The sequence below is a fragment of the Corvus hawaiiensis genome, chromosome 1, assembly GCF_020740725.1.
Source record: "Corvus hawaiiensis isolate bCorHaw1 chromosome 1, bCorHaw1.pri.cur, whole genome shotgun sequence".
NCBI classification, from domain to species: Eukaryota; Metazoa; Chordata; class Aves; order Passeriformes; family Corvidae; genus Corvus; species Corvus hawaiiensis.
The window spans coordinates 38,810,255-38,833,447 of NC_063213.1; the positions used below are offsets into that span (position 1 = coordinate 38,810,255).

Genomic DNA, 23,193 nt, shown 5'->3' on the forward strand with positions numbered 1-23,193 from the left:
TAACCACCATAGACGGCCAAACCCAAAAGCCTGCAAAGGTTCTAATGGGGAAAAAGGTGGTTTCCAGCCTAAGGCCTTTGCCTAAGGGCACTGGCATTGTAGTCAATAATGGCTGTATCTGCATGATATGGAAGTAGTTGGGTAGATTGGAAAGAAGATGGCTTTGTAATGCCAACAATTTGCCTTCAATATTAGTGTCTAAGGATGACCAGAAAAACAGTTAAATACTTACACTCTTACTTATTTCATAGAAAGTTCCAGGTTTTCTTGAATTAAAAATTGGGTCAGCTCCATTATACATGTTATAAAATTGAGTCTCCTGGGGGCAAGGGTTTGAGTCATAGGGTAAATTTTCGAAATTATGCATAAGGCAAATCCTGGAGCAAGACCTCTTTAATAAAAGCTACAGCACTGAAGCTGGCATGTTGGGGAATTTAAGTGGGTTGCTCTTGTGCGCCCAAAAAGAATAAGGCAGAGGTTGAAGTGAAGTCAAATCAATTGACTCATACTCCTTGTCACAGAGAAGAATGACCAGCTGGGTCACCCCCAAACAGATTCACTCAAGCTAAACAAAATAAAACAATGGGCTTCAACACCAGTGTCCAAGGACACCAACTCCAAAGCCATAACCTGTTCTGGGCAGCCCTGTACTTTGTCATCAGTGTTGGTGTGGACTGTGGAAGCGGCAGTATCAACACTATCCTCCTACTTCCACGTGTCTCTGAGCAATGCCAGAGAAATCAGCTTGCAACTTCAAACCAAATATCTGTGGGTGATGACTTTCAGAGTCCTTGTCTTGCTTCAAATGGGATCAGTCTTCTGACTGACAATATGGTGTGACTTCACTGAACTCTAAAAAGATCTGGCATGCTGGAGAGAAATGATATGTAGCGGACTGGTATTTGTAGCATTTTAAATATGGCTCAACTGATTAGCAGTCACTCCTGGCTCTGGTTAATAGATCTTCTAAAAATGAGATCAGGACAGTTGCTTTTCAATAATGAGACTTTCAAAGGCAGATCTTCATTTGATAAACAACAGTAAAGCTCCTGTGAACTCAACAGAGCACCACAGACTGAAGATCTGTCCCTGAAAATGTTCTAAGCTAAAATATTAGTTCCATGTGAGGTAAAAGTCAGTTTAAATGTACAGGCATTGAGTGACCTATGTATAAAAATATAAATATAAAAATACACATATAAATGTATGTATAATTAAACTATTAGGAATTAATTAAATTAACAAATGGTCTGAATTTATACTATGGGAGTTTTCATTAGAAGAGACAATATTTAGAGATCTACGTAGTCTTAAAAGCATTCATATACATCCCCCTGGCATCCCTGTCAAGTAAATGAGTATTATCCACGCTCCTTAGTTGAAAAAACACAACAGGGCAATTATTTCTATTTGACATCCTTGTATTTGCTTGCATGTGGAGAGTTTACCATAATGTTAAAGAGGATTCTTCTTTTGAATTTTAAAATTATTATCTATCAGCAGTTATGTGCTTACACCTTTTGAGGACACAAGACTGACTTCACATATACTGGGATACACCAGGATGGGGTCTAGTCACACAAAAGGGTAACGGCATCAGGCATGAAAACTGTGTCAAAACCTCACAACATGAAGCAGATCCTTATTGTATTTGTGTGTGTGTGCATTGCAGCAGCACCACGAACAGCTGCTAACAAGCTCATACATGCTCAGTGTGAGAGGATGGCTGCATCATATACACATGCAGCTCTCCCATCATAACAAAACCTACATTGCACTTTTCCCATTGTTGCTTTAGTGTTTAGTGCCTCTTTGTTTATAAACACATTCACATTAATTTTTAATGATTTTAAGTCAAAGCTGCCACAGCAGCTTAAATTTTTTTTATCTTTTAAGGTTTTTTCATCTTTTCAGTTTTTTCATCTTTTCAGAACTGGCAGACCAACTGGTACATTACCCTCCCACCCCTTCAATCTTCTAACTTACCTGCCCACTGTTAGCCAAGTCATCCACAGACAGGGAAGGGTCCAGCCTCAGGGATAACCCAAAGTCACAGAGACAGCAGGTTAAATCATTTTTCACCAGGATGTTGGAACTCTTTAGGTCTCTGTGTACAATAGGTGTTTTGGGACGACCACAGGGTGTGTGATCACTGTGCAGATGGGCAATCCCTCGGGCCAAGGACCCACCCAGTTTCCAGAGGTCCTCCCAGCTGATAATGTGCCGTGTGAGATATTCCTGCAAGTTTCCTTTAGCGTGGAAGGCAGTGATCAACCAATACTGTTTACCAAGATCTGTCTTACGCTCCTCTGCTGTCAAGAACTGGAGGATGTTCTCGTGCTTGAGGTTTACATCTGAAAAAATGTCTTTCTCAGTTTTCCAGGAAGCATATTCTTCATAGGGGAAAATCTTGACTGCCACAGTTTCATACTGTTCTGACGTGTTTTGCTTCAATTTGGCTTTATACACTTCAGCAAATCTTCCTTTGCCAACAACTATGTCCAACTCAATGGGCAGCAGCTCTGTGTTGTGGTTGATGTTGTTGGCACAGGTGGAGCTGATGTCTGAGCGGTCATCGTCTAACATAATGGCACAGACATCACTGCAGTCCTTATGCTTCTTGGGCTTAACATTCTTCTCCCATGCCTTGTTGAGTTTCCTCTTCTTGTGAGTGCGGTAGGCATAAAAGATAACAATCACAGCAACAGAAATCACCAGTAATGGGACAAGACTTATGATTGTGACTTTGGAAATTTCATCTTTCTCCTCTGGCTTATGAGGGTCATCTGTAAAGAACAGAAGGAAGGCATGCGTGAAGTCATATCATAGTTTCATATGTACAGAGTTATAATTTTTATGCAGAATGCAATACATTATCTTCACCACAAACAGCAAATAATAAAAATTGTTACTGCTTTCTTGCCTCAAAATGTTGTTTTGTATGTAGGCCTCTGCTTACCAGGACTTCTCTGTCTGCTTATTTCATAAAAAGCCAGAACTGAACGAGCAAAAACCTAATGTAATTTAGTAGCTTTGTTCTTTTCTCAGGCTTTTAATACATAATGGATGAAACCTTCACTTTCCTGAATACAATAGCCAAAGTCTCCTGTACTTATTCTGCAAATGTATTCTTGGCAGAACTGCTCCTTTAACCACTAATTACTAGAACACATTAATTTTTCTATAAATAAATAGACAACGAATCCTGTAAACTCCCACTCGCCCAGTTATTACTCCAGATCCAGTATATTTTAGTAGGACCCCTGCAAAGCCATCTTCAGGAAGCCTGTTCACACACTGTATGAAAATATTCAGGCACAATATGTATGCTTGCATACAGACCTGAAAAACAAAACTCATTCTCATGCTTTGATGTAAGTGAAAGAGTGTTGCTAAAACAAATTCAAACACCTGCTCAGAATTGTCACCAGCACCACCCTCCAGGTACTTTTGCATGGATTTATGTATTGGAAAACTTCCTCTGTGTGTTTCTTGCTGGCTGTACACTGGTTTTCTGCTGTAAAGAAGATGTTCACTCTGAACTCCATACCTGGTGCAGAGCACACACCAACATATTCTTAGGTGGAACATATAGGGAATAGAAGAACAACAGGGACCTATTCTAGAATAGGGATGTGTTCTGGGAAGAGTACAGATTATTATCCTAGAGGTGAGAGCTGCCCTGTCACCTCTAAAAACTACCTCCTAGTTCAGTATTTCTTAGGGAAGATAACCAGTTTAAAAGGGAACAGTTTTGTTCCGAGATTACCAGAGGGCCAGAGTTTATCTGAACCTGATTTGATTGAACACATGGAAATTTACTCTCTGTCTCCTTCTTCCTGTGAGTCAGATAAAACGTACTGTATCATCCTTGCATGAGGGAGGGGATTGTTTGGAAGAAATCCTGGGAGCCTAACCTGAATGGACTAAAACAACTGAAGCTGCAATCACAGTTAAGCAAGTTGCTTGTCTTGGCAGCACGATGCTCTGGTGGATGCTTCCAGCCATGTCATTGACTCAGGCTCTGTGCCTCAGGCCAAATAAGTCAATATGAAAAGGAAAAGTTTAATAAGCTCTGAAGGGAAGCTGTCACTAATTACATTAGCCCCAAGCCTCTGTTTTCCCTACTCTGTGTCTCTCAAAACAAAGGTGAGCAATGCTAAAAGGAATAAGGGTAAAAAGTTTACAATTAGAACAAAGCAGTACCTCTGACCCTCCAATTTCACTTGTAATCACTTTTCCTTTGTAAACCCAGGTGGCAAGCAGCAGGAGCCATCAGCTATTCAAAGGCAGGTGATAGGACATCTGAAAAGTATATTCTTTTTATTTGGAAAAGGCTTGAATCCTGAACCAGGACGTGCTTCCTCTGCTTGGAAGGTCCATCAACCAGATGTAAGCAAGTAATTAAATCCTAGCCTCTCTCATAGGGTTTCAAGGAAGATGAAGTGCCTTTCTAGCACTGTCATTCCCAGCCAAACACATGTCAATGACATGGACTAGCACTACCTACAAAGAATGTATTTCCTTCATTTATGCAAAAGAACATTCATGCAAAAGGAGGCAATCCCTCCTTCCAGACCTATGCAAACCACAAATCCTTATTCTCCAGTGATTTCTCTTGACAACAAAATGTTAGTAAATTTCAAACTTATTAAATTTTAAATCAAAACAATACCTAAAAGTTCATCACAGATTAAAGGCAACTCTTTTACTTTCCAACATACTGAAGAGGGAAAAAAGCCCGCTGTGTTTGTATGGCTGTTACGGAAGGAATATATTTAGAAAGTCAAATGTCACTGCCAGTAAATAGATTTGCATTGCTTATTCCCATGTGCATTCTTTGCTTTTAGAATATCTGCTCTATTAAGAACTCGGGAAACACCCTGGTAGACGAGAACTGACTGCATTGTGGGATGGCTGTTTTGGAGTTTTGGCTGCAAGCAGGTCACAATTATGTGACACAACTGTGACCTGTAACAATCAGAGAAAATAATTTTATTGCACATTTGGGGTTCTGTTTTGCTGGTTTTGGTTTGTTTTTGTTTTTTCTTGACCACAGAAAAACAGGCTTGAAGTTTGGACTTTGCTCTAGGAAATGAGAAACATGACATCTGTATCATAGGATACACTTGCTCACAAAGATGAAAACTTTCTTTAGGGCCTTTAAAGTCCTTTTTCTTTGCCACAGAGCTGCAATATGTAGACCAGATATTTGAAATAACAGACGTATTTCAAAATGAGCGACAAAAGCCCCAAGATGTCTGTCTATTAGTTGTCTTTCAAACAGCTCCCCGAGTCCAAGCAGTTGGAGGTAGCTGGGTGCATGTTCAGCTCTGAGAAGAAACTCACCCAAAGTCCCTGCTCCTTTACTGTTATGGCTACCTGTGTGAGGATCTCCAATCACTCCTACAGTGTCCTAGACCAGGCTGTATTATTTTGCCCTACAGCTGAGAACTCTCCAGCAGAGTTCACAGCTCCTTCAGCTCTTCCTCTTTTTGCACAAGAGAAAACTCTGCTTGTGGTGCAGGGGAATTTCTGGGTAGAAGGGAAAAACTGTCGATGTTGCAAATGTTACTTGAAAAAGAATGCAAAAAAAAATTAATCAAAGCAGAAGCTGAGCAGTTTGGCCACTTCCCCCTGAGCACTGTATCACCCTGCAGCCCTGCTGCAAAGTGACACATCCGCTTTGGCACGGTCGCTTGGAGAAAGCAGAGAAGCAGGGGTGAAAAGCACACAGCTGCACAACCCCACCTAAAGCAGCAGGGACAAAGGCTGTGCTAATTCTCAGTATTTAAAATACTAGACAAATCCCACTCAACGCTTGGGAAGTGCAAGAACGAGCACACATCTGGGAAAACTAGTGTCAGGACTGATAAGGCTGAACTCTAAGCTTAGGAGGGGACCAAGCTGCCAGACAGGAGAGTTAAAGGGGATAGCAAGAGCAAAGAGCTGGTGGCACTGATATGTGTCCTGAGCAAGGCACTTCTGGAACTGCCTTTAATTTTGACTGATGGTATGAGCAGAATCAAATCAGCCATTCCAGCACAAACTAAGAATGGGGTACTTCTCTGCAAAATCTGTGTACAAAATCAGGACAGGATCAAAATTCAGAGCACAGCTGTATGTTTGCATAGTGGCTAGCCAACATTTTATGGCTTGACTACAGGAATCTAAGAATAAATATGTTCACTTATAAATAAATACCTATGACTGAAGCCTCATAATTTAAAAAACGGGAGTGCAGCTTCCTCTTTTTGAGCAGTGGATTGAGCAAAACCTGGCTGCACAGGCAGGCAAGGAAATGGTTAAATGAAACAGCCTTTTATGTTTTGCAAACGTGCTTCTAAATAACTTTACCCACCCAGAACTATTATTTGGGTGGATCAGCCCTTTCTTAAGCTTCAAAAGAGCCTATTAATATAGCATAACAATAGAGAAGTTGAGCTAAAAGAAAGCTTCCTGTATGCGGTTTAAACTAAGCACAAACCATCTGCATAACCCTTAACACTACCTAAGCCTTGAGGGAATAAGGCTCAGGTGCCAAGGAAAATGGAAACACTGGTTTTTTTTCTGTGTTGACCCTGCAAATTTTTTAGGTTGGTCTGCATGCCTTTGATACAACTTTAGGGTCACTGAACTTTGGAAAGAGCAAGTAAAACAATGGCAATGAAATGAGGACACACACTTGAATGGCAGGGCAGCAGAATGCCCAGCCAGTACTGACAGAACTACTTCCTTGCTGTCTGCTGCTCCTGTGAGCTCTAAAGCTGCTGCCTATTCAACTGCTAGTCAAAGCCACACAGCAGGGAAAGAATACATCTGATATTAGCAGAACTCAAGTTAAATATATCGACACTGATGTATTGCAAACTTGTGCAGTGTCTTAAAAATTCCCAGAAACACGAAGTCACAAACCATGGTCCCAGCCACAGAACTGTGATCTAGTTATTTTGCAAGATCCCAAGACACAAAGCAGCCCTTTGAGCTGACTGGAGGAAAACTCCATTTTGTAGAAATTCTGAGGTTTCAAAGTTTGATTTGAATTCCACACTGGAATGAAAACCAACACTTTTTGAATGCTTTTGCTTGAACAGAATTTCTGTTCAAATGTTGCAATTTGGCAGGAGATGTATATGAGTGCTGAATCCCAGCAGTGAGCGGACTAGTATGGGTGGGGTACGGGAGCTTCAAGTTCAAGACCTGCTCTGTTTGAATCAAGAGAGAGCTTTTCACAAAATGGGAGTTTGAACCTTGCACGTGTAGTGATTTCTGAGCAAGACACTAGGAAACAAAATATGGAAAAGCCTGCCCATCTCTTTAGTACTTTCTGGATGAAAACTAGCTCCATAAAATGCTTAACTTCCAGTGAAATGAAATTTACCCTGAGCAGCTGTTTGGGGTAATTTAGTTTATCTCTACTGAAGAATCCTCAAGTGGAAATGAAATTCTGTAGCTCAATGTCTCATATACCTTCCTCATTTTGGCCTTTTTGGAATTAAAATGGCTTGAAAATCTCCAGCAGAACATTGTTTGGTGGGAAATGTTGATTTTCAAAACAGAAACTCTGCTTCTGACACTCCTATACTTTTCCCTGAAACAATCTTGAGGACAAAACTGGTCTGAAAGTGTATCCAACTTTTTAAAACTCCTGCTAGTTTTACAGGCATTGCTTTGGGGGCTTTACAGATGTGAGGTGGGAAGCTTTTTTACTGGGGGTGGAGGGTGTTTCCTTAGGAAAACAGTTGATCCTGACACAAAATACTTGGTACTGAACAAATTCAAATGCCGCACCTCAAACTAACCTGCATTTTTTTATCATGATAGTTTCTTGGAAACATTTTAATTTTTCATACTTGCTGGAGATGATTTTTTTTTTTCCATTTAATAGCTTTGTTGTACAGGAGATCAGTTCCACCTCTCCCTGAGCTCTATGCTGAACCAACTCATAGCAGAAGAGAGAGATTACTAGATTTTAAAACCAGAGTGGGCTCTATCTTACTATCCAGTGGAAAATAAACCTGGAATTTCTTGCAGACTTTCCTGAAGGTTGAATTCCTTCAACAAGTTCCTGTATTTGACAAGAGCTTTTTTGGACTAGGTAAACCAAACCTGTCAAGGCCAGTAAGTTGTGCTTGAGCTGTATGTTTTCATCTTTTAGTCTGAAAAGGAGATACCAGAGTATCTCTCTCCTGGAGAGGCACTACCTCCAGTAGCTGGCAGGTCTGCCAGACCTGCTGTAGAATCATGGAATTGTTTACGTTGGAGAAGACCTCTAAGATCATCAAGTCCAACTGTAAACCCAGCACTGCCAAGTCCATCATTAAACCATGTCTCTAAGTGCCACATCTACAGGTCTTTTAAATACCTCCAGGGATGGTCATTCATCCACTTTCTTGGGCAGTCTGTTCCAATGCTTAACAACCCTTTTGGTGAAGAAATTTTCCCAGCTATCCAATCTAAACTTCCCTTGTACAACTTGAGGCCATTTCCTCTTGTTTCATTGCCTCTTACCTGGGGGAAGAGGCTGACCCCCACCTTGCTACGACCTCCTTTCAGGCAGTTGTAGAAAGCAAAAAAGGGTCCCCCTTAACCTCCTTTTCTCCTGGCTAGACAACCCCAACTCCCTCAGACACTCTTCATAGGACTTGTGCTCCAGACCCCTCCCCAGCTTTGCTGCCCTTCTCTGGACACAATCCAGCACCTCAATGTCCTTCTTGTAGCGAGAGGCCCACAGGATTGGATGTGCTCTCACCACTGCCAAGTTCAGGGGCATGATCACTGCACTGGTCATACTGGCTCCACTCTTTCTGAAACAGGTCAGGATGCCATGGGCCTTCTTGGCCATATGCTCTCACTACTGGCTTATGTTGAGCTGCTGTTGACCATCACTCCTAGGTCCTTTTCCTCCAGGCAGTTTCTGGCCACTCTTCCTTCAGCCTGCAGCATTGCATGGGGTTGCTGTGACCCAGGTGCAGGTTCCAGCACTTTGTGCCCTAAGGGTTCACTTAAAGGTGTGGGAACTCATTCACTTGCTCTTTTGAGTATTTGGCTGCCTAAATGTAGCTCTCCAGTCAACAAATGGCTGACAAACCAGACCCAGCCCATAGAGCACTTAATGCATGTCCTTGTCCAGTGCCACCACTTATCTCTTCTCCTGAAAGGTAGTAAGGCAAAAGTATGAGCAGTTTTGAAGACCTGTGGCTGCTCTCCCCTGTAGACCAGCAGCTTTGCCCTTGGCAAATGACCGCCCAGGGGATCAGGACTCAAGACTTCTCTGTAAGGCCCAGGGAAAATCCCCAGTTACATGACCCAGTTACATGTGTTACATGCTGGAAGAGTCATGCATGTGCATCTGTCACCTGATGGGAATGGCTACATCTTAGTCACAGGGGTGGGAGGCAGGCAACTTGATTGCCTCTGGGTGGCTTCCTTCAGCAAAAAGGCTGGGCAGCAATGACCTAATGGATATTTCATCTATTATAAGCAGAATTTCATTTTTAAACTGATTGCCAAGTATGCAATTCAGCACCCAGGAGGTTTAAGAAACTCTTAAGCTCTAAGACAGAACAAATAGTTTGTTGCTGTTTTTATTCCCTCACTGCTGGCTAGAAGTGTAATTCCTTGGTTTGCTGGCACAGCACCCATTTGCTTAAAACCTTCCACCCCCTAATGCACTCCCTTCCTATCTCTCCCATTCTAATAGGTCCCTTCACTGTGTGTACATGGCATCTCTCACACACTTTGACTTTTGTAGCTGAGCTTTCCTACTCAGCAATACGAAAGCCAACATATTTTAACTTTACATGATGTGACTAAGTTTCTGTGATACATGGCTCAGTTACAGAGCTTGGGTGTCTGCTGCTGTTTGCTGGTGGTTTTCTGGAACAAATCAATCTCTCCAGTTTCAATATGTTCCAACAGATGCCACACATTAACCACTATTTTTATTCTCAGCCTGAGTTTCACCCCTCCAACCTTTCCCAAAATATTATGTTGCCAGTGTTAGTTACAGTTTGTTTCTGTCTGTAATTATTAAAGTCTCTTCCATGACAACCTGATAAAAGGTTGGACAAATTCCCATACTTATTAAGCTCTCAAGTGATGCAAATTGTAACAAATATGCCAACCAGACTGGAAGAGCACTGCCTAGTTTGTTTTTACACAAATCTGTAACTGAGCATGGTTATTTTCCTAAGAAGAAAACAATATCAATAATACAGAGCAAAACAAAATTTTGGCTTCTTTAGCCTCTTTTCATCCTATTTCCTTTCTATCCCATTAAGTGAATCAGATGTTCAGCATTAGACAGCCTCTCCTTTGGTTACACACAGCTGCAGGCACTGGGTGGGACTCTAGTGCCTGCAAATACCTAGGAGGAAACATAGAGAACAAAGCCAATATACAAGCAGTGAGAGGCTCTGTGCAATGTTATGTAATGTTACTGACCTCTTTTATGGGGCAGCTGGAAGACAGTTACGTTCTGAACATGTTAGTTGGATAACAGAAAAAGGGATTAATGAAAGCCTTTGTTTAAATTCACTTGGAAGCAGTCCAGCTGTAATCATCTCCCTTCTGGTGTTCCTTGAGCACCGGACAACTCACCACATAAGTATTTATGGACTGGTGACTGTTTGTGCACAGATTTTAAGTCTGCTCTTAAGTCTGAGATCCTCCTATGCAGTCAAGTAAAATCATTAATGCTTTGACTCTAGTAAGAAGAGGAAGAGGAGAGAAAGAAAGGAAAAGACAGGGACAACGTGTTAGAGACAAATGAGAGACATGAAGTTAAGGACACTCTGAAACATTATCCATATCTCCTGCAGTCTGGGCATGGGACAAGGCATCACACAGGCATGCTTGTGGTGGTTCAGGCAGCAGAGCAACAGCTGCTCTCCCAGGTAACAACCGTACACAGCGAGCAAACACGGCCCTTGATGCACTGCAAATCCATAGGGTGTAATTCGTTCAGGCAAATGACTCAGTCACAATTGATTAATCAAATAGGTATGTCTCTTACACTCTCAATTAGCCAACTCTGTAAAACCATGATCAATGTGAAGTTTCTTAGGCAGCACATCACCATCCCTCCCTTGACACACTTCCCCCCCCAGTTAGCTTCATTATTCTCATAAACTCTTGTTGACCTTGTCTTGCTGACCTCTTGTTGTCAGCCATCTCTATCATTGAGATTTTGGTATTCCAAGGCAACTGTGTGGATGATTCAGAGTTGCTGCTAAAGATTTCCCCCATATTTGGGTGTGGTGAGAATGCCCAAAAGAATGACTTCATCTTGCAGTAGGTGAGCAATAAACAGTCTACCTGAACAATCCCACAGACACCTCGGTTGCAAGCTGCATGGAGATCTGCATAGCAGGGCAAGAGACAGGTGAGGATAAAAAAACTATCGTCATGTAAGTTATTAGAATGAAACAACTATAAACCAAACAGAGCTGCGTTAAAATCCTGGCTCCAATTTTTGAGTTCTCTGCAATGTTGCTTGGGTTTGAATTTGATGCCCAGGATAACAACTGAATATATACTGACAATAGTACTTAAATGATTTGTTTTCTTCTTTGCAGTCTCCACTGCTCATTTGCACATTGCTGAATGACTGTGTCTGAATGAGCTGCATAAGAGAAAGGGGTTGCATGGCACAGCAGGTAGGTAGGTCATGCACTAAGTAACATGCAGGAATCCCATTTTCTTGTCTACAATGAGTACCTGGTCATCTTGGTCCACAGAGAACGGGTCAGATGTGGAGCTGGAAAGGGCACAGTCCTGCTTGGTCCCTTAGGGTAAATAAGGCTTGACTTCAGTCAAAGAATTGTTTACAGGGATTGTTAATAAAACCCAGCTTTGTTAAGCAGTTGTCATGCTTGCACTGGCTAATGGCTGAGAGATGTTGTGGTGAAGGGAATGCTGAGGAACAAAGCTGCACAAGCATCAAGGGAGAACTGGGACTGTGCAAACAACTACAGACAGACCTAGTTCATCACAGCAGATCAAAGCAGAAGAAGGTAAAGATGCAGAACATCCAGCAGACACAACCAGACATCAGGGAGCAAAAAACCCTGGTAGTCTAATCCTGCGCTCATTTTTTCCATGACAGAAGGACCAGGCCTCTCTCTGCCACCTAGGCAACTTCTAGTCACCCAAGGCCTTTTACCTCTGATTCTGGCTAATCTTTTCCAGTGGTTTTGCTCCCTGGCTTTGCCTTCTGGTAACACCAACATTAGACTTTCGAATAAATAATAATTACAACACACTGGCATTGAGTTTTGCTGTGAGAAGCATTTTTCCACCACAGGGGTGTAAGCCGCTTGCCAGTCACCCACAATTTTGTTTGGCACAAAAAGAGAGGGATTAAAAAATAAACACAGAGTAGTCAGATTTACAATGGTTACCTGTCTCCTGCATGTTATTCCTCCAAGAACTACAGAACATTGTTTGGAGCAATTCTGCACTCAGTATTTTCCACCAGGTGCCTGTGGCCTGAAATGCCAGGGATCTGAATCAGGGTCAGCCCCCTGACACAGCAGAACTACAGGCATGTTCAGGCACATGTTTCTGACTGTGTCCTGCAGATTGGCAATTTAAATGAAAATCCATACAATAAACAGGCATTTGATTTTGATGTAAGTACTTCAAACACTTCTGAAGTCACCCTTGGGTGAGTCACAACACCTCCAATATGCAAAACCTTTAGATGCTTGTGTCTAAAAATGGAGTCAGGAGGTTTGCCCTTCACAGTCAAGACCTATGCAAGCCAACAGTGCTATAAACCAATTCTTCCATAAGCAATAACAGCTCAGCTGTGAATCACTGGAATTTGGTGACTAACCTTTGGTGGAAATTAGAACTTGTTGCCTTACCCACAATTTTCTTTCTTACCCCAGAAACTCCAGAAACGAACTAAATCTGGTCTGTCTTAAGTGTGCATACAGGAAGAAGAGGTATAACAGTAGTCGTTTATAGCAGCAGCTTGAAAGGAAATTCTGCAATTCACGGGTGAAAAATTGCAATCTTTTTTATCTCAGTTTCTGCTAGTAAATGACTAAAATCACTGTTTGATCAGGCTTTTTTAGAGTAGCTCTGGTCTTGCTCTCTAAAACTACAGAATGTGCAAAACCACTGCAAAAATTCTTGCTCTGGTGTACAAGAAACGTAGCGAAAAAACCCTGCAAGAACAATGTACAGAATAGATCTGGATGACAGTCATTCCAAAGGCAAAATTATTACAGGCTATTATCTAGTTGTCTGGAGGAGCCATGGACCAGCTGGCTGTGATGTTCTGCTCAAAGTTAAACACAGACAGGAAACCGCATGTCTGATACTGTAAAAATCGTTTGTCTTCCTGCCACGGCTAACCAGGCAAGCAACCCAAAGGGGCTGTTTTCATTTAAAAGAAACACTAATCCACAACAATATAAAAGGAATAACAAAGCCTCAATTCTCCCTGCTCCCGACTGGAGTTAATGCTTGTGTTTGTGAATGAACTGGAAATGTTATAAAGTGAAGTTTTACATTACTTTAATTTTTATCTGTAGTTATTCACTTAATACATATAAAAGTAGCACATGGTTTTCATGAGTCACCTAGAGTGCTTACAGCACATGACATAGAAGGAAAAGTTCCACTTGGAAGAGTGAAAGGAATTAGGGTAAAAAGACTGGGTTTAAATTTCTACTACTCCTTTTAGGTTGGTCTGGAAGTGTGAGTGGGCTGCAGAGTTGATAGGAATGAAGGCACTTGTGTTGAATTTCTAGAACGGTTTTCCTAACCATACCCACCAAAGACACATTTATCAGTGACTGCGTTCAGCTACACAGCTCCAGGAAAAACAGCTATAACGTAGCTAACTCACAACAAAGTAGCCAAAATCCACAAGGGTGTGGTTCATGTTGTACAAAATCACTAGACAGCTGACACAGAGTAAGATCTCTTCTCTGGGAACACATTCTCTTCAATAAAATCAAGGCAATCAGTTAGAATTAGGTCCTGGGTCTACCATCTGTGCTCATATCAATACCAGTATATACTCAAAATCCTTTAAAGAACACCCAAGTAAGGGTTGGTCACACAACCATGGATCAGCAGTCAGGTTGTCTGGCTTCGAATCAACCTTGGGGAGGGGATGAGGAAGATGGGGATGAGGGGTGGCACCAGATATGGATAGCCTGGGCTCAGGGAAGCAAAGACTTGCTAGCTTGCTCTTGGCTAATTTGGTGTGGTTTTGTGACCTAAACTAGTTAGCCTTCTTGGAAGCTAGGAAGTGACAGCTACAAGTCACTTACATAGCTGTCCCCCTCAGCGCAGTCACATACCATGTTTCCCAGGAGTGGAAACAACAGCCCAACCTGTCGTTATCTCAGGTAAGAAGGACTTAATTATATCTGAGGAACTTAGGGGTGATGAGGATGGGTGTGGTGGGCCACACTCCTTCAGAAGTGTGTGTACACAGAGTTCTGCATAGGAGGCCTCACACTTGCCTGTGAGAGACCTGACTTGGTCGCAGTGAAAGAATCACAGCTGGTAGGAGAAAATAAAGCACGAGGGGTGCCTGCACCATGCACATCTGTGTGTGCAGCATGAGGTCCACCAGCACTGCATACATCCGTACTGCCTTCACTGTGTCTGCAGTGGCCTATATTAGCGTTCATGAAGTAGAATGGGGATGGGTTATGCACTTGCGGTTTGGTCTGTACTCACATTTCCCTGGTTTGTGAACTCACATACGCTTCCTTGTGCCGTAGTAGGTGTGAGGGAACAAATGTCCCAGAGAACGAACCTAGCTACTTCACACCCGCCACAAGAGAGGTACAGATGGTCACTTACACCAGGGAAGCTGACTTTAAATTTACATCCTATCACATTACCAGTAACATCTGTATATGTAGATAACATGCTGTGGCAATACAGCCTTTTAGAGGAGGTAGGACCTTAAATATGGCATTTGCCTTTAGTTTAGATTTTATAATGTAATTAACATGTGTTGCATTTTGGTGTATCAACAGAACAACTGTGAGCATCTTGCTTTCATCTTCCATCAGCTTTTAAGTGCAGTGTCTTGAGCTGAATATTAGACTTACTTCAAAATGAGGACAGCCTGGCAGGAAGAAGTACCCTCAGACACAGAAAGGTTGAGACTTTGCAAGATTCATAAAAGACCAAAAGAGCACCTGCCACTAGAAGTTCTCCCCCACAAAATGCAGTTCCAAAGTACATTGGTATAATACAGTTAATATTATATGCAAGAAATGTAGGAATTCAAGGTAAATTATTAAACCTACCTGATGTAAAAATGAGCATATCATTGCATTCTTCACCTGTGCAGGAACACATGAACATCAATCCCCCATCATCCTTCTTTTCTCTCATCAAACACTGCTCCGATTTATAGTCATCCAAAATGTGACCATACAGTGTTTTCTGGGGATCATGGCATATTGTTTCTAATGTCATATTTTCATCATTCTGTCTCCTAAAAATGAAAAGGAGAAAATTGAAATCAAAAAGGGAATATTTTACAAAGGGAGCAGACAGGACTGCGCCTGCCCAAAATTTGCCTCTTTTGAGAATATAAATGGTGTTTAAAGAGCATCGTATTTTCTTCTCTGTCTTTCCTGAATGGGGTAAATTTGGCAGTATCTGGGCTCCTCACATCTGTACAATGGCACAGCTATTCCTATATCACATTACTGCTAAGCTCAGAAGAGTGCCTCTGAAATCTCACTTAGAATTATTAAAGCTAATGCTCAATGAACTGCTGTGAACTTGAGAACATACTTTTGGTTTTTGCGGTCACTGAGCAGACAGTAAAAATCTGTGGGAAATTATGACAAAAACGGAATTATTTCCTCAAAATCTGAGGAATTTCTAGTGAGTTGGCCTTTTCATTTTGCTTTTGAAGCCTACAATCAGCACAGTTTGTGCACTGAAGGAGTTATATATATAAAAAACCTCAACCAACCAAAAAAACCTCCACCAAAATACCAATCATAAAAACTGATGCAAGCTAGAGATGCCTCACAGTCAGGGAAATATTTACAGCGGATAATCTGGACCATATTCCTGTGTTTTGTCCTGGTCCACAGATTTAATTTCATTGACAAAAGTCTTGAAGGCAAAAAGCACTTTACAGTTTTCTTGCCTTTTAGATAAACGGTCATGAAAAATCCAAAATGTATCTTAAGTTGTACAACAGCCCCTTTTTATGGCGATAATAGACACTGATGACTTACTAAAGAAGCGCAGGACAAATATGGAACAGCACACTGGACTGATCCTGAATTGAAGTGCCTACTTCCAACTACGCTGAACGTCCCAAGTCAATGGACACAATTAATCCCTTAGCACACAAATTAGTTATGTCCCTCTGTAAATCAGCAGCAATGCTGCAAGGACTCAGTTCTGTTCCTTTAGTCCAGTTATTAACTCATTAACAGTGTTTCTGGCTTTCTTTGGTAGGATTGGATTCCCATTTATGAAAGCGCAAACCCTCAGTTTTTAGACTGGAACACAAGCTTAAAGCCAATAAATCCTAAAGAAGCATTACAACTAATTTTCATAACCTCTTGATTTCTTTGAACCTAGACATAGGCTATACAAAAGGCATCATGCCTACATCAAAGTCTCTACCTACACAGAAGTTTTTTCCCATTAAGAGGAAGTATTTCTACCTATACATGGCAATAAGCCTCTTGTGATAAATCCACATAATCTAGTTCACTTGAAACCTGAGAGAGAATTGTCTTTGTTCAGCAGCTGTCACCACAATCCTCTCGAGCCTCAAATCTGTTTCTACTCTTGAGTGCTGTGGGTGGATACAGTTTAATGGTTTGCCCAAGACCATGCCTCTTTTCCAATAACAGCTTAAGCTGGAACAGAACTGTTTTAGAAGAAAAAAAAAAGTCCCCAGAACATTTCATATCAGAATTGTTAACCTCAAGCAACTCTTGGTATGCTGTGCACAGATATGAGTTGGGAGTGAGAGAGCAAAGTGTGGTGAGGTAGCAGGGACATTCTGAGTATCAGAGCAATCGAGGAAAGTACTAAGCCATGATGAATGAGGGTGTGCTCCTGTCCCCAGCTGCAAGAAGAAATAACTTACCATATGGCAACACAGACTTCACTACTCTTCTCGCAGATAGAAGTGATGTTGCAGTTGCTCTTGCACTGATGTTGGTTTGAGCAGGTTGTTACTTTAATATCACAAAATTTGCATAGGTTTGGCATTTTCAGTCCACTTTCCTTATTTCTCTCTACAGGTGATGTAAATTCAGCTTAAGGAAAAAAAAAGAAAAGGAAATTCAGTAATGGTAGATTATCAGATTGTATTACTGCTTATTATGAAGATAAGGTTTTCATCAGAAGCAAACATTTCCTCCTACCTTAAATTAGAAAATCTTTGATCTTTCACAGCTACCAATTTTCTTTACAACAAGGTAAGTGCCACGGTGTCAAGACCACGTTAATCAAAGTGAATTTGAAAAGCAAAATGAACTTCTATTGACTTCAGAGGGAGCAAGTTGCTTTGTAGTTTGCAGAATCAAACATTTTCCAAGACCAGTTTGCACTGAAATAACTCCTCTGCACTCACCCATTGGCATTACTCACAGGCAGCGTATCTGTCCCCCATGCATAACAATTGCATCATGGTCTGTGTGCCAAAGTAGCTGTGGGTTCCATAGTGAGAATGCACAATTAGCTGTGTGACATTATTATGACAGGGATCAGGACGAATTTTGCAATTTTGTCTTTACTAACCTGAGGCCTAACCTAGGTGTCATCCCTAATCTGATTACTGTTCACACATAACACAGAGCTGGAACAGACTTTCAGCTTAAGGTAGATGGTCTGCCAGAGGTTGTGGGTGAAACTTGAGCTAGAAATGCAACAGGGCATCTGTGCAGGTCATGTGATCTACTACAGGAGTGTTACTGGGTTAATTCCAGGGGACTTGAACTCAAACTAACTTGCAATGACAGCCTGTCTTGTAGATGTCTGCTTTGACCCAACAGCTACTTTTCTGCACCCAGAAATTGAATCATTACATGCTTACTGGTTCAGAGTCTTAGTACTCACCGTCTGCTTCAGTGTGGCAGTAGTAAGGAAAAAGATATTTTTTGTGCTAGTGTTTGAACTTCGGGAAACATACTTTTAGCTCAAATACTTTTGAAAAGCCAGTGCAACTACAAGGAACAGAAAACGCTGACACAAACTTCTTTCTAAAGCTGAAACGAACATGCAACTATCTGAAGTGGAGCAGACAATCAACAATGGTTTCAGTCTGACTCACTTTGCAATGTAATTGGAAAAGTAGGTCGAACCGCTTTGAGGAGATACTGGGCTTACATGTGTCTTGGTTTTTGAGACAAAACTTTAGGAGGAAACACTCCGGAATGAGTGTTCCTCCCCTTTTCCTCCATCAATGAGACAAATGGGTCACAAGGAGTGAAAGTGGGAAAAAGAAACCAAACTGTTTATTAACACACGAACAAAACAGGGCAGAACAGGATAGAAAACCCCCCTCAAAATACAACAAATTCCCAGAGAGGGGCTAGCTGGGGCCACCCTGTGGGCCCACTGGGGCCGCCCCTGCAGGCTCCCTGGACCGGCGAGGAGGGAAGGGAGGCAGTGAGGCAAGGGGAAGGAAAGGGAAAAAAGAACAAGAAAAGAAACCAACTGAACTTTTTCCAGCTAGCCAGAACACAAAGGAAACCAAAAAGCAGCACAGCGCTCCCAGCGCACTCCCTCCCGAGCCCCTGGAGCTGTTGGGCTGAACTGTTCAACTGCCCCCTCCAGCCCCTGGCTCCAGCCCCGGCCCCGGGTCCATCTTAGAGGCACAGCGTCCTTGGGCATTGAGCGGATGGTTAAGGAATAAAGCGGCTTCATAACGTCACCCCAGGACAACATGCAGCACAGCCCTTCTCTTGTAGCCACCTGTGTGTTAAAACTGTGTTCATATTGCTTTCTGTGGCCAAATGTTGCTAGTCAACCCGTAACAGGCAACCAGGGATTTGTAATTTCCCCCTCTCTACTCAATTAGCTGAGAAATCAATTTTTTCCTTCTAGAACTTCACTCTTTACTACCATTAGCTTATTTTCTTATGGGAAATAAATATACATGATTTTTCCAGGAGGAAATAAAAGGGCCTCTTGCTAACATTTTCAATGGATTTCTGAACCATTGTGAGGGACTGAGAGAAAAGTCTTCCCTCTTCATCCAAACCACACATCCTTCTCACCACTAGCATGCTCTGGTACTGACCACTGTAATCAGTGGCAAAACTTCCAGCGGTTTTACGGTATAGAAGAAGATGCTACACAGAGGGGCTGGTTAGGATGAGCTCACTGGGTGTGGCAGTGTGCTCCCCCCTGCTTTTGGCTTAAGCAAGAGCCAACAGTGCTGGTTGTGAGGGCTGCACCTGGCTTAAAACTGGACTCTGGGAAGACAGATAACAACACAATAGCTGAAGACCATAAAACTTACTCAACAGCTGAGGGTTAGTTGAGCATGCGCCAACCAAAATACAGCTGGCATGCAAATATTACTGCAAGTCAATCATCTTACTCCATGAACAGAGAACAGCCCAGGGTCTGCTAAGCTCTCCTGCACGGTAGCGGGCTGCATGCCAGGATCTCCCCTTGAACAGGAATGCCTCTTGAGGTTGCTCCTCAAGGCTGAGAGAATCCTTATTGCATCAAATACTCAGTAAGTGAACTGGGAAGAAGCATGCTGAAACTTTGAAATCTTAGCTAAGTGAGATAAAGGAATGATTGTGCACATATAATCCTTTAGACCTAAGTTCCTAGCCTGGAACTAGGTGTGGATCCAGACACAGCTGGAAACCCCCTGAAAAAGGGGTTTAGAATGCGAGGGGGTCCTTTCTGAACCCCATGACTCAACATGAGGGTGTCTCTGACTTTTATCCCACCTTGTCCTCTATGCAGTAAATAATCAAGAGTACCTTGCCATCAAAGCTTGTTAAAGCACTGTCACTTTTACTGTCAAACTTTGTTAAAATAAACATTGCCCTTCTCTCTTCCAAGGGAAGTGTGTCACTCCATTTACAACACTGGGAGCACTTAAATGGGTGGAGAATGCTGTCAGAATTTTAAGTCCCAGGTAAACATTTCTTGTTCTTAATTATATGTGTTGCAACAACTCGCAGCAGCCATGCAGAGGAACAGTCTCATTGAGGCAGGTGTAGTAGGAACTCAAAAGGTCTTGAATGTAGTGTTCTATGAAATATGTGTTAACATAATCTTCATTCTAGTAAACTGTACATCTCTTCTGGAAAAGAAACTAATAGCTATAACAACTTATCTAGGTTGCAGTAATGAACGAAACCTGATAGTGAGGGACTGTCCCTCTACCCAGAAAGAAACAATCTATGGTCCTAAAAGCCTGGAAGAAAAACAGAGACAAATACTATGGGAGAGGTGAAGTGACTCACCCAAATTTACACAGGAAACCTGAGGCAGGGTGCCAAACATCTCACAACTGAGCACAGAGGAAAGACATCTGCTGCTCAATCTGCAAAGACTTCAGCTGCATCTCTGCTGCTTTCAGCTCTGAGCTCACATGGCAGCTGTGGCACGACGGATGCCTCTGCCATAAACATGACGCAGTTCCCTCCAGTGCCTACAGCACTGGAGCCCAAAGCCACGTGAAGGTGGGTCCTTAGGTAAACTGTTTCAAGCACAATGTATTTGTTGAGAGAAAGGGTTTGGTTCCTATGCCATCGCTGGCTGTGCCAAGTTCTGCCAAGGCTCACCCACTGGAACAGATGGATGACAATATGTTTGGACCTCTTCCAAGGAGGGATCATCAAACCAAACTACTTGGAGAAAACAAAAAAAAAAAACAAAAAACCAAAAAAAAAAAAACAAAAAAACAAAAACCCAACAACAAACCCATCTGGAAAGCAGCAATCCCCTGTAAGGTCACGAACCTTAAGTTTCTAAGGTAGGCATTAGTTTAATCACTAACAACACTACCAAAAGGTTGGGCAGCTAGGGTCAGGTAATTTCTTATCAGATTTAATTACTGTCAAAAGCTAATGGGGTTCTCGGACTTCCAGAACTGACTACACTTGTATTTTCCCCCCGAAATTCTTCTAACAGAGGCTCACAGATCAGTGGCCCTCTATTCATGCCTCTGGCAGTTCAAAGTACTGTATAAACTGCCCAGGTGGACAAATTTTATTCCATGCTTCAATATTTGATTTAAAGTGAGACTGCAGCTTACTTTCCCTAAGACTGTCATAATGCTCCAGCAGGTGTTGGTGTGTTGTTTGTTATTCCTCATTGGCCTTGACCACTGTGATAACCCATCTAGTTCCAAAATGAAGCCAGTGTGACTTTTTCTATCTGATGCTGAAACCACACTCTGCAAATGGCCTGAGAGGAAATGTGGAGTTAGAGATGAACTTCGACATCACCCTTTGATCACAGCCTGCTACTAAACTCTGAGGACTTAGAAGTCCTGAAAAGATGGGTCTTCTTCCAGGTCACATGAACTCCCAACTAACTTTAATCAACAAAGTCCTACCTGGAGAATGACAAATTGGTAGGATTCTTCCCCAGGAATGTGTATTCACTCATTACCTGAGGGACCTACAACCCGCAAGTGGTTCTGGACCAGCAAGATTGCTACTCTTCTTGTAGTTACTTAAATGTTCATGTCTAGAAATATTTGACTATTCTGCTGCACAGTTCATACCACAGTAGCCAACTGCTCAAGATTTTCTCCTGTTAAGACAGCTAAAGTCACTTGAACATTGTGGACAGAAGCAACCTCTGATTTTGCATTAAAAAAAAAAAAAAGTGGATATAATGAAAAAGTAATGAAAAAGTCAACAGAGAAATCAAAGATTTGCACAGGTTAATGAAGCCATCCATAAATGTGTGCTTGTCTCCTAAAATTTGAATTTGCCATCCACTCTCTAATGTTAGTTTTCTTATTTTGACTTCTACAGGAAGCCTAATTCTAGCTTTCCTTGCTTCTTTGTCCATGGAGAGGGCTCCAAATAAAAGACTGCGGTTTCTTGGCTATAAAGCTGTCAGCCAACCAGTTCAGCAGAGATCAGCCACCGTGTTTAAAATGCATGGAACGTGCAAGCCAACACGTGGGCTGGACTCTATGGAAGAGACACTAGAGCAGTCATATTAGAAATGTCCACTCCATGGATTCTGGTGGAACCAGGCTTACAGGACAATGCTTCTCTTCTATGGTTCACATCTTTATTTATGATTTCTTGGGACACCATAAACAGGTCACCTCACCCAAATTATATTGACTTGCCTTGAAGTTTGCTTTGCACCTGTTTTTTGTAGATATGTAACTTCTATTGAGGCCTAAGGTTGTAGTTTACTTTTCCCTTATTTTTTAATATCATTACAGAATTCTCACAAGCTAACAACATTAAATAAAGCCCAAACCAACATGCTGTCTTTTTCGGAAATATCTACACTGGAAAACTTTTTATGCCTTACGATGCATTTCAGAAACAGCAGCCAGTTTCTCTTACTCCTATCTTGTAAAATCCTGTCATGCACTTCTATTCTCTCATCCAGTGTCTCTGGCACATGTATACTTATAAAATAGCAGGCAGATCCCACCCCCGAAAACAAAAATGCTGAGAGAGACATTGGGATGAGAACTCAACTACTACTCAGCTGATGTGAAATAATTCCACCTGATGAGAGAGACTTTAAGATTTCACTCCCCTGTATCACAGAAATCTGCCAGGAGGACAATGCCTTTATCAGAGAGCCTTGAAGCAGATTGTCCTTGTTCTCCCACAAAGCATAGCTCCACGATATCATATATCTGTGTTTGGAAAGCACAGTAGCAGCTATGAAGAACATCCAAACTGTATTACCTTCTCATCCAACAGAAAGAAAGCAAGTTTTGCCAGGAACAGTACTAAACACTGTCTCGGTTTTGAAAGACAGGTGTCTGCTAAGGAAGGCAGAGGCCCCCCTTGAAGTGGCAGATATAACCCCTTTTCCCTCCAAGTTATTATATTTTGAAATCAAGGGCCTTTAGGCAAAGATGTGGGAAATAGGAATAACAGTTCTTTACTCTATATATATATGTATATAACCAGTCAAACAAAACAACAACAACTATGGCAGTAACAGCAATCACAAACCCAGTGCCAGCCTTCTCGGCTGTCGGGCCCT

At 41.9% G+C, this 23,193-nt stretch overlaps 1 protein-coding gene across 2 annotated transcripts in view; it reads right to left on the reverse strand.

The window, feature by feature from the left end:
* Window positions 1-23,193, reverse strand: part of TGFBR2 (transforming growth factor beta receptor 2) — a 68,666-nt gene that overhangs the window by 15,770 nt on the left and 29,703 nt on the right. For both annotated transcript variants that reach the window (XM_048301442.1, XM_048301448.1), the window contains exons 2-4: window positions 17,111-17,282; window positions 15,291-15,481; window positions 1,987-2,786 (exon numbers count right to left, since the gene is read on the reverse strand). In XM_048301442.1, coding sequence (XP_048157399.1) covers window positions 1,987-2,786; window positions 15,291-15,481; window positions 17,111-17,282 — 1,163 coding nt within the window. The remainder of the gene's footprint in view (window positions 1-1,986; window positions 2,787-15,290; window positions 15,482-17,110; window positions 17,283-23,193) is intronic.